Source organism: Callithrix jacchus, chromosome 9 (assembly GCF_049354715.1).
Source record: "Callithrix jacchus isolate 240 chromosome 9, calJac240_pri, whole genome shotgun sequence".
NCBI classification, from domain to species: Eukaryota; Metazoa; Chordata; class Mammalia; order Primates; family Cebidae; genus Callithrix; species Callithrix jacchus.
The window spans coordinates 52,967,565-52,983,287 of NC_133510.1; the positions used below are offsets into that span (position 1 = coordinate 52,967,565).

A 15,723-nucleotide genomic window follows, 5' to 3' on the forward strand; every position below is an offset into this window, starting at 1 on the left:
AAATTCAAGAGCCAATGTAAAAACTCAATGGAAATATTATCTTGCTATTTATAGAGATGGCCAGAAAAGTTTGCAATAATGCAGATGACATCCATAATGAGTCTCTTAAATGAAGGTCTGGCAGGAAATACAGGTCTTTGGAATAAAAATGCTTCCCAGGAAAATACTTGCAAGCCAAGTTCATGACCATCAAATATATACAAATGATTTGGAACAGGAAGACAGATATAAAACACCACAAACATCAGTCTATTCTCTGCCAGAACACTGGTTTATCATTGCTTAGACATGGTTTGGGAATATTTTCCACCTTAGAGAAAATTTATAAGCAATACATACAATGACTAATTTTCTTTTCAAAGGTATCTCAGATACTAGTATTTAAAATTAATAGTTTTTATTCAAGGATGGTGAAATGGAACAATTTCAGCAATGATTGATTACACTCCGAATACTAGAAAGATAAACTGTGGGTGCAATCTAGATGACATTCTTGATTCTGAAGATTTTTGAGGGACTATTTGATTTAACCCTTTTACAAATATTTGTTTAACCATATTATGCACCAGGTACTGTGCCAGCCATTAGAGATCCAAAAAATGAGCAGGACATACATAGACCACGCCCTCAGAAAAGCTGCAGTTCTGTGGAAGAAGAAAGGTAAGATAATTTAACAGGCAACTCCAGTATCATGTGCTAGTGAGCTGAGGTTTGTTAGGTGCCTCAGACCCCCTGGAAGATGCCATCAGCAGCCAAACACATGCCCTGAAGAAACCATATACCAATAGAAGAAAAGAATCTGTCATGATTGCCGGCCACAAAGCACACCACAGACTACTTAGTGCATATGAATAGCAAAGTGAGGGCCACCATGAGATTATCAGTTACACAAGAGGACAAGGAGAAAATCTCTCTGAACCCATTTGGAAGAGCTGGCAGAGGAGCCAGGACCTATAACAGGAGAATCCTCTGAGATTTATTCACTCACATGTAAGCTCCATGAGGGTGGTGAGCTTTGCTTGTTTTGATCTGCACTGTAGCCCCAGCTCCTAGAATAGTGCCTGATACAAAGGAAGCCATTGATAAATATATATTCAATGAATGGAAGCTTGGATGGATGGATTTATTTAACTTATATCAAGTAACTGCAGAGGTGGGTACCTGTAGCAGAGAAGTTGTAGCAGAGGAGTAGGCTCATGAAAAAGGCAGGAGACATGGTACCTACTTAAAGTCTGTGGAATCAACAAATGACTTTTCTCATCCATCCCTTTTCATAGGAGCTTGAACTGGCAGTGGCTCCATTGTGTAATGTGGAACACAAGAAAAAGCATTGGCTTTGAAGTCAGACAAATGTGAGTTCAAATCCTGGCTCCTCCAGATCTGGGAGGACCTGATGGAAGGACTGGGAGGACTTGATTTCAGCAAGTTAATTTCCTGACTCAGTGTCCTCACCTATAAGATAGGATTCACACCTTCAGGGTGATTCTGAGGGTTAACCAGGAAAAAACATGAGAAGCTCCAGACCCAGTTCCCTTCACCCTTACCCCATTTTTCTGGCCCCAAGGATGTTCTGCAGAGCTGCTGTGGACCCCCAAATTTCTTGAATAACCATCCTGAGTACTTCTTCAGTGCTCTTTTCTATTTCTCTTAATTCCTTATCTCTTTCCCCAGGAAGCCTTCTTCACCTTCTTCTCACCCTTTCAGCATGTACTTTCGGCTCCATTGGTGTGTGATTCAAATAGCAGATGCCACTGAACAGTTGACTTGGGTAGATGCCCTGTCTTTCTTACCAAACTGTTTGCATCTTACTTGGTAACTTAGTAGCTAATGCAGTGCTTTGATTCTAGCAGATGCTTAATAAATGCTACTCATGTAAACCTCACTTCCTGTACTCATCAGTACTCAGGTCATAAAAGTTGTTTTACACAGGGTGATGTACCACCCTGTAAAACTACAATATTATGCAGTGAATCACAGATCATTACAACTCTCAAGAAGTCAATAAAATTGATCATGTCAGAAATCCCATACCTAATTTCAAAAACAACAAAATATTTTCTCCGTGTGTTTGGGCATTAAAAAATAGGATAAAAGCCTGAAGAAGCTTAGTAAATAGGATCTGCCTGGAGGATTACCCATGTGCATTACAAAGATGAGAATAAGTAAAATTATGAATTCATGTTTGTTGATGAGAGGGAACACCCAGAGGCTCATTCTTGGTTTCTTATGTATCTTAGTCTCCACATCATGAAACCATAAAACTATCCTCTTATTACCCAAGAAAGGTGCAACATTTAATTCATATCTAACCCTTATTAATACACCCATTAGAAGGGAAGTCTAGTCAGGAGGACTGGATCATTCAACAGAAGATATTTCCCAACCACAGTGGCATCTTACCACAACATTAATCAGGTCACTGCCAGCTTATCTGACTTCATCTTTAAGATGTCCAAAATAGTCATACTCTAGAAAGATGATCTAGTCAATAAGATCATTGGTTAACAATCTTTCTAGAGCTTCTACTCTGTGCTAACGAACATCCCAGGTAATAGGATGAATTTAATAGAATGAAAAGAAATGATCCTTTTCTCAAAAAACATACCAGTAGAGGGCAAGGTAGGATCTTCCAATCTATAACAATTTGAGAGCACTTTAAGGAAGTGGTTTTCACTGATGTGAAGAGTGGGCTTCACATCAGTGGCATCAGCATCACCTGGGAACTTACTAGAAAGCAAAATTTCTAACCCCAAACCTATTACATCAGAAACTTGGTGGACCCAGCAATCCATGTTTTTTACCAGCTTTCCAAGTCATTTTGATGCACACTGCAGTTTGAGGAACCCTGCTTTAAGTTGGCTCAGCAAGTTCAAATCAACATAATACCAATAGATTATATGTGCTGAGTAACTGCATGGGCCTGGTGTTAATCAGAGCTTCCTTAGTGACCCTTCATTGAATGTATTGGTGGGGGTCCATATTCTAAGTGAAAAACAGTTTAACACAGAGCCAATTCTTGTTGATCTCTTTTGTGAATTAATTTTCCCAGTTCAGCCAATATAATCTCAGATTATATCTGTAAATTAAGCTAAATCAGCCTCAGAATGGTTTGCAATATATAGGCCAAATGTCAAAGACTTTTGCTGCTTCCTTTCATTAACGTGCGGAATCAGGAGTTGCCAAACTAGGATAGGTTACAGGAATAAAAGTTACATGAAGTTTAGTCCAACCTTTTCACATGTCTGGTGATCAGAGGAGGGCAGAGAGCGCTGGGCAGCCAGATACCCCACAAAGCAGCGGTGGGCACGGGCTCTCCCAACTGCTTATGCAGGGCCTGTATAAAGCATGTCAAACAGACTAAGACTTATCATGTTTTTAGTCTCACTTTGTGCCTTTCTGGAGAATTGTAACTCCATATTTCTGACCTTCATCTGTTAACCTGACTGATTCCTGATGATTTTCTGCTTTGATTAATTGTTCTTGAACATGGAATTGAACGTGAGTACAATTAACCCAACCACACTGACTCACCAAAAAAATAAAACAAAAGACATGATGAGCCTCTGCTGGATGAGAAGCTGGAGGTTTACCCTTCTGCTACAAGCCTCCTGGAGAGGAAGTTTCAGTAAATCCTCTGAAAATGGTTTTCTTCAGTGTTTCTATCCATCATCATAGTCATTATCCTCCCTTTTAAATTTACTCAACAATGTTTATTATGGCTGAATTATTGATTATGTGGGTTCGTAGGAGTAACTTAATTCAACTTAATTTATAAGGAAACACCTGCCTTTGTAGGATGACACATTAGGCTTTGAAGAGACAGCCCTTACACACTCAGGGAGTATGACAGACAGAGTAATGGTCCCCCAAAAAAGTCCATGTCCCAATTCCAGAAACCTGTGAATACATTATACGAGAAAACGGACTTTGCAGGTCTAATTAAATTAAGGGTCTGAGACACAGATCTTTCTGGCTTATCTGAGTGAGCCCAGTGAAATCACAAGTTTTTTATGAAAGACAGGCAGGGGGGTCAGAATGAGAGAAAGAGGGTAGTGAAGATGCGGTGAGACAGACAGAGAGAGAGAGAGAGAGAGAGAGATCTGAAATGCCACATTGCTGGCTTTGAAGATGGAGGAATAGGCCATGAGCCAAAGAATGCAGGTGGCCTCTAGAAGCTGGAAAAGGCAAGACAGTGAGTTCTCCCCGATAGCCTCCAGAAGGAAGGACCTCCAGAACTGCAAAATAATTAATTTATGTTACTTTAAGTCACAAAATTTGTGATAATTTGTTACAAAAACTATAGAAAATAATATAGGGAGTTTACAACCTAGTAAAAGAGATGAGACAAGCAGTTTTGATATCATTCTGAAAATGACAAGTATAAAATAGAAATACAAAAAAAGTGCTCTTGAAATACTGATCAAGGGAGTACTTCTGGTTGTAGAGATTAGGAAAGCTTCCTGGAGGCTGCCTGTTTTGTAGAGCTCTGATGATTGGGTAGGATTTCAAAAGAGGGAGATCCAGGAAACAGCAGGAGTGAAGGCCCAGAGTTGGAAGGTATAGACCAAACAAAAAGCTGACCTAAGCCCTTGACCAGCCATTTTCTCAGGAACAAAAATTACTTGATGGAAATTTCATCTAATCCACTTAGGCTATAATAGGTTACTAAGCATGTTTTCAAAAAGCTGTAATAATAGTCAATGCTTACATTATATATAGTATACATGATAAACTGTCCTAAGAGTTTAGGATGGATCTTGGGAAGAAATCCCCTCTCTACACAGAACATGCCACAGCCAAGGGTGAACCTGGCTCATTTTCAGATAAGCAGGCTAGTCAGGGATTAATGGGAAAACATGAGGGGTCAATCAGAACAGCAAGGTGATTCTTTCCAAAGGTATCTACTAACATTTACAAATTAGACATTTCCTATAACCCTTGTAAGCGAGCTAAACCAAACGATGAAATCAAACTGAATGTTCTTGGCAGATGGAGGCTCTGAGGACTCACACTGAGGTCAATGGAGAAGACATTAGAATCCAGTCCCTTTCTGGGAGGTTTTGATTGTTTTGTTTGGCTAAAGTCAGAACCAATGACCTTAAGGAATTCTGAAAGCCTCTAATTGAGCGTGGGTTTGGTCATGAGGCAATTATCCTGATAAAACAACTTTTTAAGGCACTCTGTTTGAGGGTTTGGGAAACAAGAAATGGAATTGTCCAGATTGTTTATCTGCATCACCCAAACTCACCACTGATCATTGTCTTGGCATTGTTTATAGAGCCAATGTCTTCCCAAGGTCATTCCTATACTCAGGTGCTTACACGACACTTGCTTTTTTCTTTATTTTATGATGGAATTTATTCCTTTTTGTTCTGTTCATATTCATCCCAGGAAAATTTGGAGAAATGGCTGGTCTCCACTGGCCAGCTCCTGCGAAAATGGCCCGGAGCTTCTGAAGAAGGATCCATATTTACCTGATAGGCCCTTAAGTCCTGGGATGGAACTATATGCTTTGGGAACCAACTTTCTTCACGAGAAGAACTCGGCATGTTGCAAGCTTCCTCATTTCTCTTGCTCCCTGGCTTTTGGTCCAAGCTCAGAAACATAACCTCAGACTGGCTGCATTCGAAAGGAGTTTTCGGAGTCATTTCGTCTATCCTCAGGCTTTCATTATAAGGCAGTAAATGGCTTTCATCATCTTCCACTGGAATACTTGGTACATTCTCCAGAAATAGAGGGGATGGACACCTGAAGGACTTCAGTGACGTGGGAGGATCTTCAGCAAAATATAAGCTGGCTTGAGTACTTTCAAGAGTGTTTAGAACCTAATTAACAAAGAAGCAAACAGACATTGAATTAAGTTTGAAAAACCTCTCCTTTTACCCTTTTTCTCTCTACCTATAAAGAATATTCTTTCATTTTCATGAAATTAGCTCAACTATAGAATTTCAAATTAGAATGGATCTTAAATATTAGCTAAAACTCTTTATTTTGAGGAGTAAATTAAGTGACTTAAAACAAGGCATAAAAGAAACTACACTGAAGTAAATACCAAGAAACCTGACTTAAGCCTCAGGTTTGCCATCAACTAGCTTTGTGAGCTTGGGCAAGTCTACATTTTTTACTTCAACCGTAATATGTGGAGGATTGGAAGGGAAGGAGGAAATGGGGGGCCCGATCTGTAATTCTTAAATGCCAGAAGTTTTAGGGAGCTCTTTTAAAGCGTACATCCCTTGGTCCCAACCTAGAGACTGTCATTCAAAAAATAAGGTGACCAGGGTCCAGGAATCTGTATTTTAGAAGCCTCAGATGACTTGGTGTACAGCCAGATATGATAATCCTTGATCTAATGAATAGACCATACAACATGCCTTCATATTCACATGGAGAGAGCTTTAACATTTACAAAGTGCTTCCACATATATTATCTCATTTAACCTTTACAAACAACATTAATCTTCTCATTTGATAGATGATAAAGCTGAGGCTCAGAAAGGGGAATCAGTATTGTCAGTCAGTAAGGTACAGACCTGTTGTTTGACACCAGAGCGCCAGGCTTCCAGTTCCCTGTCCCTGCATGATACATCTCATAGCTTCTTCCTGAGTTCTTGGCTGCACACACTTACTGGTGGTGTCAGGCCTGAAATACAGCTCTCCCGACTCCCAGGCCAGTGCTCTTTATATTCTCATTATGTCAACTCCTAGTTTAAAACCTTTGCATGGCTCTACGATAGACTCAGGATAAAATCTAAATTCCTAGAATGGAGTTCATATCCCTCTGCCATGGAAGCTTCTATTATTTTAACCACTCCAGTCTTTCTCTCACGGCCCCCCTCCATGGTCTTAGCACCATGGGCTCTGCCACCTTGGAGCTTTTGCAGGTGTTCACTCTCTCTGCCTAGAATGTCTTTCCATCCTTACTGCTGCCTAAATCCAACCTGTTCTTCAGATCATAGCTAAGCTGTTGTATCTATCAAGAAGCTTCCTTAACTTCCACAGGCTAATGTATTCTGAGTCCATGTTCCACAGCAACCTGGCCTTCTGTATATCATTATGTTTCTTTTTCTGGACCAACATTCTATGTTTACTGATCTGACTCCTCTGAACAGTGAGCTTGATGGTAGTCATTGCATCTTGATCACTGTTGTATTCCCAGCACCCAATACAAAGTCTGGCACACACAGAGTGGGCATTAAATAAGTATTTGTTTGTTTGTGTAAATAAACACATAAATAAATGGGTTATTAAGTCTATGGACAGATTAATAATTTTTAAAAAATGGATAAGCAAAATATATGCTGAATTTATAATGAGCTGGATCTCTTGATGAAAACAGAACACTTTGGGAGGCCGAGTTGGGCTGATCACTTGAGGTCAGTGTTTGAGACCAGCCTGACCAACATGGTGAAACCCTGTCTCTACTAAAAATAAAAAAGTTAGCCAGGCATGGTGACTCATGCCTATAATCCCAGCTATTTAGGCGGCTGAGGCAGGAGAATCACTTGAACAGGGGAAGCAGAGGTTGCAGTGGGCTGAGATAGTGTCACTGCACTCCAGCCTGGGTGACAGAGCAAGACTCTGTCTCAAAAAAAAAAAAAAAAAATTGAATAAAATGTTCCCTGTAACTGCTCACTTATGTCTTTACATTGAATTTTTTTTTGGTGTGATCTTGGTTCCACCTAGAAATGACCTCTACCAGAGTAACAAATAATGTGACTTTTTGACCTGGAAATGCTAAAACTATTAGGTTGGAATTTTCTGTTAGAGGCTGGATTTGTCTCATTGACAAAGAATTCACTTAGACACACAATTTATCTAGTTTAGATTTCCCATGGTTCTGTGGGCTCAGTTTTGAATAAAACCATGTACATACTCACTTCATCCATTGACGGTCTTAATTTTGCCCGTGTTGCAGCACATTGCCCTGCCAAACGGAATAGCTTGGCAGAGAAATTCCGAGGGCAGGGAGGCACTTTCTTATCGAGAAATGAGAGACATGAATCTAGGCCTCTCTTCTCCATCAATTCTATAAGGAGATCCCGCTTGGAAGAGAAGGAGACAATTTTATCACAGAGAACTTGATCAGAAAATGATCAAGAGATAGGTGCCAGAATGAAGACAACTCTTACCAGCTGGATATGTTTTGGATCATCTAACACTACTCTACATCCTGTCAGAACTTCCATTATTACCTACAAGGAATATATAGAAAGTCAGCTATATATCTTAAAAATGTACACACAATTTGTTGCAACTATTAACCATGACTATGAATATAGTTCATTTTAATTAATGACTTTATATTTTATTAATTGCTTGATTATACAAAATTAAAGTATAAGATGGGCTAACAGGAAATCAATGAGTCTAAAAGTTAAAACTCTTTTAAAAATTCTTAGAATCTGGAACATTTTTAGCAATAAACTCTCCTCCTTTGTTAACTGGTAGTTGGTACTCACAATTCCAAAGCTGTAGACGTCTGTTTTAATGGAAAGTTTCCCCTGTCTGATGTACTCTTCCGGCATGTACCACAGATGTTTACTGCTGCTGCTGGTCGTATTTATGGTAGAACTCTGATGTTCTAGGTGGGGCCGGAAGTGTGCCATGGCAAAATCAGTTAGTTTGGGTTGAAACTGATCATCCAAAAGGATGTTTGCACTAAAATTGTGATTAGGGACAAACAAGACAAAATATCATAAAGGCACTTCAGTGTAAACAGGCTAAGCTCACCCTTTTAATTTCTGGTTAATTCTAAACACTGTCAAAATAAAGCCAAACAAATTTCCATGAACTACCGAACATTCATTCATTTTTCCTAATGTATAAATCCAATTATTTTCTGCAACCTAGAATAAAAACCTGACCTAGGAAGAGTGGGTATTTCAAACTTAAAGATACATATGCGAAGTTGCTGGATAAAGCTGATGCTTTCTCACTAAGAAAAACTGAAGTTAACCAAAACAGCTTTCCTTACACTTAAGGAGAACATGAACTGAGTTTTAGTCAGCTGATTATGTGTCTGTTATGTGCAAGAGCTGTGCTGTGAAATGCTTGGCATATGAGCATAGAGCCACTAACTTGGAATGATTTCAGGAATCTTGGCCCTCATGACCGCCCTATCCCATGGTTTCAACTCTATGATTTTTTTGGTTTTTGAGTCTTATTTAAAATGCAAATGCTTGCAGAGACAAAGGCAAAGTGCTTATAGTCAATTTAAGCAGTTGTCACATTAAAACCTTAAGTATCATCTCACATTTTGGCTGAGGGTAGGCATTGGATGACTTTTACCTTCAAAGGGCTGTCAAAGCAGGGATGGGAAAGGATAAGCCAAGAGAGAGCTCCATTTCCCACAACGTACAGCCAGGAGCTCTGCCTTTCCCTGGCTCCATTACCACCCACAGGGTCCTTCACCGTGTAAGCCTCAGTGCCTTCTCTCCTCCCATGTAAAATGAGAAAAGAACTCTGGCAGGGGGAAAACAAAGTGCATAGCATCCTCCCCAGCAGTTGATAATGCTCAGAAAATGGCAGGTAGGAGAAAGATTAGTAATCAATTCTAAGAGAGCAGACAGACATTGAGAAGGAGGTGGGGCAACCAAGAGAAAGTCAAGTACTTCTTGGCTTTGCTTAGGGCTCTTCAGAATTTGCTATTTATCCCCTGAAACCAAAGTGTCTAAGAGTAGACCTGCCCATCCAAAATGCCAAGAAGTATATTTGCAGTACGACATGCTGTTACTAAAAGTGCTACAGCAACAGCTATGGAATATCAAGAAGTTCTTAATTCTGAACGAACTTTGGATCTTACAAAAGCTCCAGAAGTTTCTGCTATCCCTATACAAGCAGGTCAACAGGCATGCCCTAGTTCCACAGGTCAGAACTGCAGGTGTTCTTACTGTTCAGAGGACTGAGTCCTACTTTAATTTAGAGACTTTGGGGGAAACAGTCCAATGCATGAAGCTAAGGCCTCAAAGATTCTAGTCTAGACCATGTCTAGGACTGAATTGACTATAGAAAAACAAAGGGACTTCCTGTGGTCTTTTGAGGATACAGAAAGACACATTTTAAACTTTATTTCACTCCTTCTTTTGCTAAGGGTGGCAAGGGAATTGTAAAATCCAAAGAGCCCACCTTATGGGCTCTAGGGCCTCTTATCGGCTGTGTGTTCTCAGCATTTATGGAAGGAAAGTCAAAGAGGCTCAGTTCCCAAGGCTCACATCAATGAGCACAGCTGTCATTTCTCCCCTTGCCTTCTCCTTTCTCCCTGGAGAACCCAGAAGCTGCTAAAGCCAGCCCGGGTTTCACACAGCCCCATCTGTCACTCCTCATCCACTCTTTTACTTTCTCATTTGGAGAACTGTTGACTATCCTGACATACCTCAGATGAGGAACAGACTAGAGTCAGATCCAACTTCTCTCCAGCTCTAGATAAGAAGAAACTGTCAGTTCATAATCACTTCTTCCCCAGGTTGACTCTTCGATGGATCAGATCAAGTCTGAGGCTCCCAGAGGTGCCCTGAGGGTTTCAGAGTACTGGGAGCATTTAAATGCAGGAGTTTGCCAGGTGGGCCAGGAGGCGAGGTGAGAAAAAAGTTCCCCAACCTTCATTTCCAGGACCCCACCTTCTGTCCCTCAATTTCAGAGTCACTTCTGCATGCCCCACTTCATTTCAGCACAGGGGGAGAGCAGAAAAGGTCTGAATGGCAGATATTCAATGTCAAACATCTAAATATCTTCTTCCTCTACCCCAGCTCTAAAAAAGGCATTGAATTATAATTGACAATGCCAGAATCATGAGAATCCAAAAGCTGAATTTGTGAAACACTAAAAAACAAAACAAAACAAAACAAAAAACCCTGAATCTTTTCTAAGTACAAAAAGTGGGGGAAACAACAATAACAACAACAAAACCTTCACTCTAATTTATTAATTTATTTGACTCATAGCAAAGCTGATGGGATGCTTTCAGCAAGTGGTGAGTCAGCTTCTGTGAAAGTTGGGCAGAAGGGAGTTGAGTAACCACAAACAATGCTTACACCATAAAACCCACAGAGGACTTTGGGTCAGTGAAAGGCCGTCAAGAAGATGTGAAACTATTCTAGGGTACTGAATTTATAGTTTGAATAATGACATTTAGTGAAAAGACAAGTCGTTTTCCAGCTGACTTTAGTGTATAACATAAATTTTGAGTCCAGTGATTTATTCTGTTCTAAATAAAGGTTAATGGTAGCTGAGGAAGAAGGATGTTCTGTTTTAGGAAAGCAGAAATTGCAAAAGGCCCTTCAACAATCAATTTCTACCTTAATTCTTTTCCCCTGCTTCAGCCTTAAATAGAATGTTCAAACACAAAGTGCCTTCAGCTTCCATGCAGGTCAGCTGAGTAAGTCTAGCCTGTGTGGCGAAAACAAAATACCAAAATTAAGAACCTAAAATAACTAAAATCATAGCAATAGCATGCAAGAGGGCAACTTGCAAGCAACTGTGGCCACCAAAGAGATAGACAAAAGACATCTTTGACCCATATCCAAGGTCCGTGTCCTCAATTTCGTGTTCCTGCAATCCATGTTTTCTACTCTTTAGTACAAGGCTATTTACCTTAACAGAGAGGCCATTTGCCTCTCCAGATAGAATGCAATGATCATTGGTTACACACTAAGGAAGAATGGCGAATCCTATACAGGTGAGGAGTTTGTCACCTGACACTAGGATGTTACTTAATATCTTTATTAGTAGGGGTCTCTAGGACAATATTTGGGGAGACCTGAATCCCCCAAACAAATGCTACTTTGTAATGAGAATTGTTGTCTTTGCTCACCAGTTTATCTCCTAATTAAGTTCAATCCCTTGGGCCTTAAACATAAGGCAAGATGCTCCATCTAGGTTATAACTCATGATTTGAATTCAAGTGCAAATACTGTATTTGGCATGGAAGAGCATGACTGGGTTTTTAAAGGTCTATATATTTAGAGGAGATATGGGTCCAGCAGTCCAACTCCTGGGTGCCTGCAAACTTTCAGGAAAGGCCAGGACTCCACCCAAAGAACGATCTAGAGAAGAGGGAGCAGGGAGCCACAGATTGGCCCCAGAGATAAAGAGGACCCAGTGGCCTCTCTGGGGCAGCTTGAAGCAACAGCACACATGTGCTGTCTGTGTGGTGGCTGTTGCATCACTGAGACACCCCTCACCAAATGCCGTGCCTCCCCTAACCAGATGAGGCAAGACTCAGTTTCTCCGAGAACCTGCAGGCTATTAGAAAAGTTGTGCACCCCACCCCAACTTAAATGTGCACTGCATCTTGCCTGGAATGGTACAAATCTGAAACCCTTTTTGTCCCTGTGGGACCATGGAGCTTTCCCTTTCATCCCTGTTGAACCTAGGCAGGTCTGAGAGACACAGTAGTCAAGCTTTTGCTTTGTTGGTGCCTTCCGAGTCTAGGCACTCTGTGCAAAGGCCCTGTAAGGGGTGTTCCTCCTTTAATTGTGAAACTCTGACTCTATCCAAACTGGCACAACCCCACTCAGCCTGTTTCCTTGTTGGTATAAAGATCTGATAATGCTTACTTCACGGGGTTCTTACCAGGACTAAATGAGAAAACGTAAGGAGAGTGTCTGACACTCACAGAAGGTCTCAGAATATGCTTTGAAGAATGTAGACTGGCCATTGTCCATCCTACGTCCATCACTTTACCTTAAAATCCCAAAGGCTTGGTTACATATCTCTAGAAGAAGCCCAAAGACACCAACTTAAGGAACAAAAATGCAGGGGGTTGTAGGACGTCCCTGGAGACCTGAGAACCCTTCAGTTAGTTGATTTCACAAAATTGGCTGAGTTTCAAATAGTTCCAGAGAAGCTCTGGGGAAACCTAACTAAAATCAGGTTTCCAGACATTTTAAGACAATGGAGAGACAGAAAAAAAACTGGCCTGTACTGTGTGTACATCTATGTATCTATGTGTATAAGTAAATAAATGTTGGGCTTAGAGTGGTGGCAAATAGAATTAATAGAGGAAATTTAAATTTATGTCATATTTAATTGTTTTGGCATCCCTTAGAAGAAATGATCAAATCTGGATATTTTAGAAGAGGGGAGGCACTGGGGGAAAATAGGAAAATCTGAGGAAAAATAATTATATCTCTCTAAAATGTGTCTGAAAGATAAAAATAGGCTATTTGAGGGGGGAAAGAGGGACAGGGAGGAGACTGATTAATTAAAGAATATATTAAGTCAAACCAAGAAAAAGACTTTGCATTCCCTGTAGGCTTTGCTATCCCTGTTAAACACTGAGCTGGGCTCCAATCTTCCGGTCTAGGGATACAGGCAGGAAGAGCCTGGGTCTTCAGGCAAGTCTGTCCTGGTCGCAGGGAGGGGCCAATCTGTGGCCCCCTATGCCCTCTTTCCACACACTCAGTTTTTCTAGTCCCTTGGAAAGGAAATTATCCATGCACTCACTCACTCTGACCTTACATCCCTGATAAATTTCCATTTTTAAAAAATAACCATTTTGAAGCACATGGCCTCTTCCTGCTTTTTTTTCCTAGACCACTTCCCTGGTATGAAAGACTGTTTTACTTGGCAGGAGACAAATGGCAATACTGATTAAAGAACATGATTTTATAGGGAACTTTAGAAACGTTCACTAAGATTATCTCTTTGCTTTAGAAACATTAGCAGGAATGAATGCCTGGGATGGAAAATGCTGAGGATTTTAAAATGCATTTCCATTTAAAATCATTCATAAATGCAAAAACAATTAAGCTCACTAAGGGATAGGAGGGAATTAACAAGGAATTTTACTGCTTTGTGATGCTTTTAAGTGATCCTGTAATTCAAAAACATCTTCATTTCTCCAATAAAAACGTGAGGGTCTTTGGCCAAGAATACAGACTGCAACTTCTCAAGATTCTTTTCTTTAGACCCTTTCCTTCTCAAATTCCACCACCTGGAAGCAGATTTTGTTTTTATAACATTCTCTTTGAAGGGTTCAAATATTAAGACGTTTTTTAGCTAAATAAACCACCAGACTTGTTGAAAACACCTTGGAAACATGGGCATTGCTTCTCCTGTGGGGGTTTCTGAGCCGTGTCTTTGACAACCTCTTCCTTGGAAAGCTATCTACTCTCACCACTCTCCAGGCCCGATCTCCCCTTCAATGCCTGCTGCTACTGACATTTTCCCTAGGAGTCCAATGTCAGCATTTCCAAATTTCTGCCCACAAATTATGCTCTCCTCTCCTTCCAATTTCCCTGTCTCTGTCAATGATGCCATGCTCCCAGTTATCCCAGACCTTTAATTCCCTAAAAAGAATATGATGATTGGACTCACAAACATGCACTGCAACCTCCCTTTCCCCTTCTGCAACCACGAGACAGAAGCCACTCACTAACCTTTGTAAGCCTCAGCTTTCTCCTCTATCAGATGGCGATAATAACTATGATACCTGAACTCAGGCTTGCTGGGAGGATTGCTAACAAGTTATTCAGCAGGCGTTGATGTCAGATGAAAAGTCTCTGCCTCTCATTGAGCTCCCTCATCCGACTATAGCCTATCTGCTACCCTTAAGGTATTAGTACCTACCACGCAGTAGACTAAACTGTGCTTTCTGTTGTCTTGGGCTCTCTTCATTTTGTTCCCCTCATCTTGAAAACACTCTCCCCTCCTTTATTTTTATCCAAATCCTCTCTGCAGCCCTCCATGAACTTTTCACTCGACTGCTCTGAATTCCAGTGCTCCTCCTTTCTCCAAATTCCTACTGTACAGCCCCAGCTACAATATTTGGCTCTTACAGGGAGACCACCTGATGTTTACTTGGGCATAATGTTGAGTCTGTAGAAGATACTAAGTAAATATTTGTTGGCATAATCAATCACGTAAAGAGGATTTGAAACTGAGGGTAGCCTTAGACTACTCAGTATAGGAATGGTGAATATGTGACTCAAATGCTGCCAGTACATTTATTGTCCCAAACATCCTCCATATTCTTGGCAGACATCAAAAATTTAGTTCAGAAAGCAGCCACCATAGATTCTCTTTCAACCCTGCACATGGGAAATCATTACCAATCAATCAGACATGAGACAACACTGACTTGTCATCACTGCTATGTAATCTTGCAGATGAGGTAAACGAGGCCCACAAAGTTGACTTGGCTTGTTCCATGCAAAACCACTTAATGGCAAGGCCAGAACTAACACCTAGCCCCACTCTTTTTCTGTTTGGTGCTCTTTCAATTTACTACAGTTAACTGAAGACAACATCTTTTTATTCAGCTACTCATAGAAGACTAAGAGACTATTGGTTTCCAAGAGAAATGAAATGAGCTTTAATCTCCTTTTGCTTTAGCTGTATATAATGTCAGTGGCAAAATGAACTAATGGGCAAGTCACAAGATTTTAGCTCCACAGAAAAGAATTCTGAATAATGAGAGCTGCACCTAAATGGAGCTGGACCCCCATAACTAATGCCAGGCCCTCCATACAGCAAAGGCTCAAGGACAGGTTGGATGAAGCACTTTGGGAGGCAGAAGAGTCTCACAGAGGGGAGGAGGTAATCACAGCTCATTGCCAGGCCTGGGCTGTGCTTTGAGTCTATCACCTCACTTCCTCCTCACAACCCTGGAAGGAGAGGCAGCACCATCACTCCAGTTCCAGATGAGGTAGGAGACTGAGCCTCAGGGGATTAAGCAACTTGCCCAAGATCACAGTGCTAGATAGTAGCAGAGTCAGGATTTAT

The 15,723-nt window shown here is 40.8% G+C and overlaps 1 protein-coding gene across 4 annotated transcripts in view; it reads right to left on the reverse strand.

Annotated features, from left to right (window-relative positions):
- Nucleotides 1-380: 380 nt before the first annotated feature.
- IRAK3 (interleukin 1 receptor associated kinase 3) overlaps nt 381-15,723 on the reverse strand; it is a 56,728-nt gene continuing 41,385 nt past the window's right edge. For all 4 annotated transcript variants that reach the window (XM_078338043.1, XM_035256182.3, XM_035256183.3 and 1 more), the window contains 4 exons: nt 8,460-8,658; nt 8,130-8,192; nt 7,878-8,042; nt 381-5,825 (listed from right to left, as the gene is read on the reverse strand). In XM_078338043.1, coding sequence (XP_078194169.1) covers nt 5,358-5,825; nt 7,878-8,042; nt 8,130-8,192; nt 8,460-8,658 — 895 coding nt within the window. In that variant the 3' untranslated portion in view covers nt 381-5,357. The remainder of the gene's footprint in view (nt 5,826-7,877; nt 8,043-8,129; nt 8,193-8,459; nt 8,659-15,723) is intronic.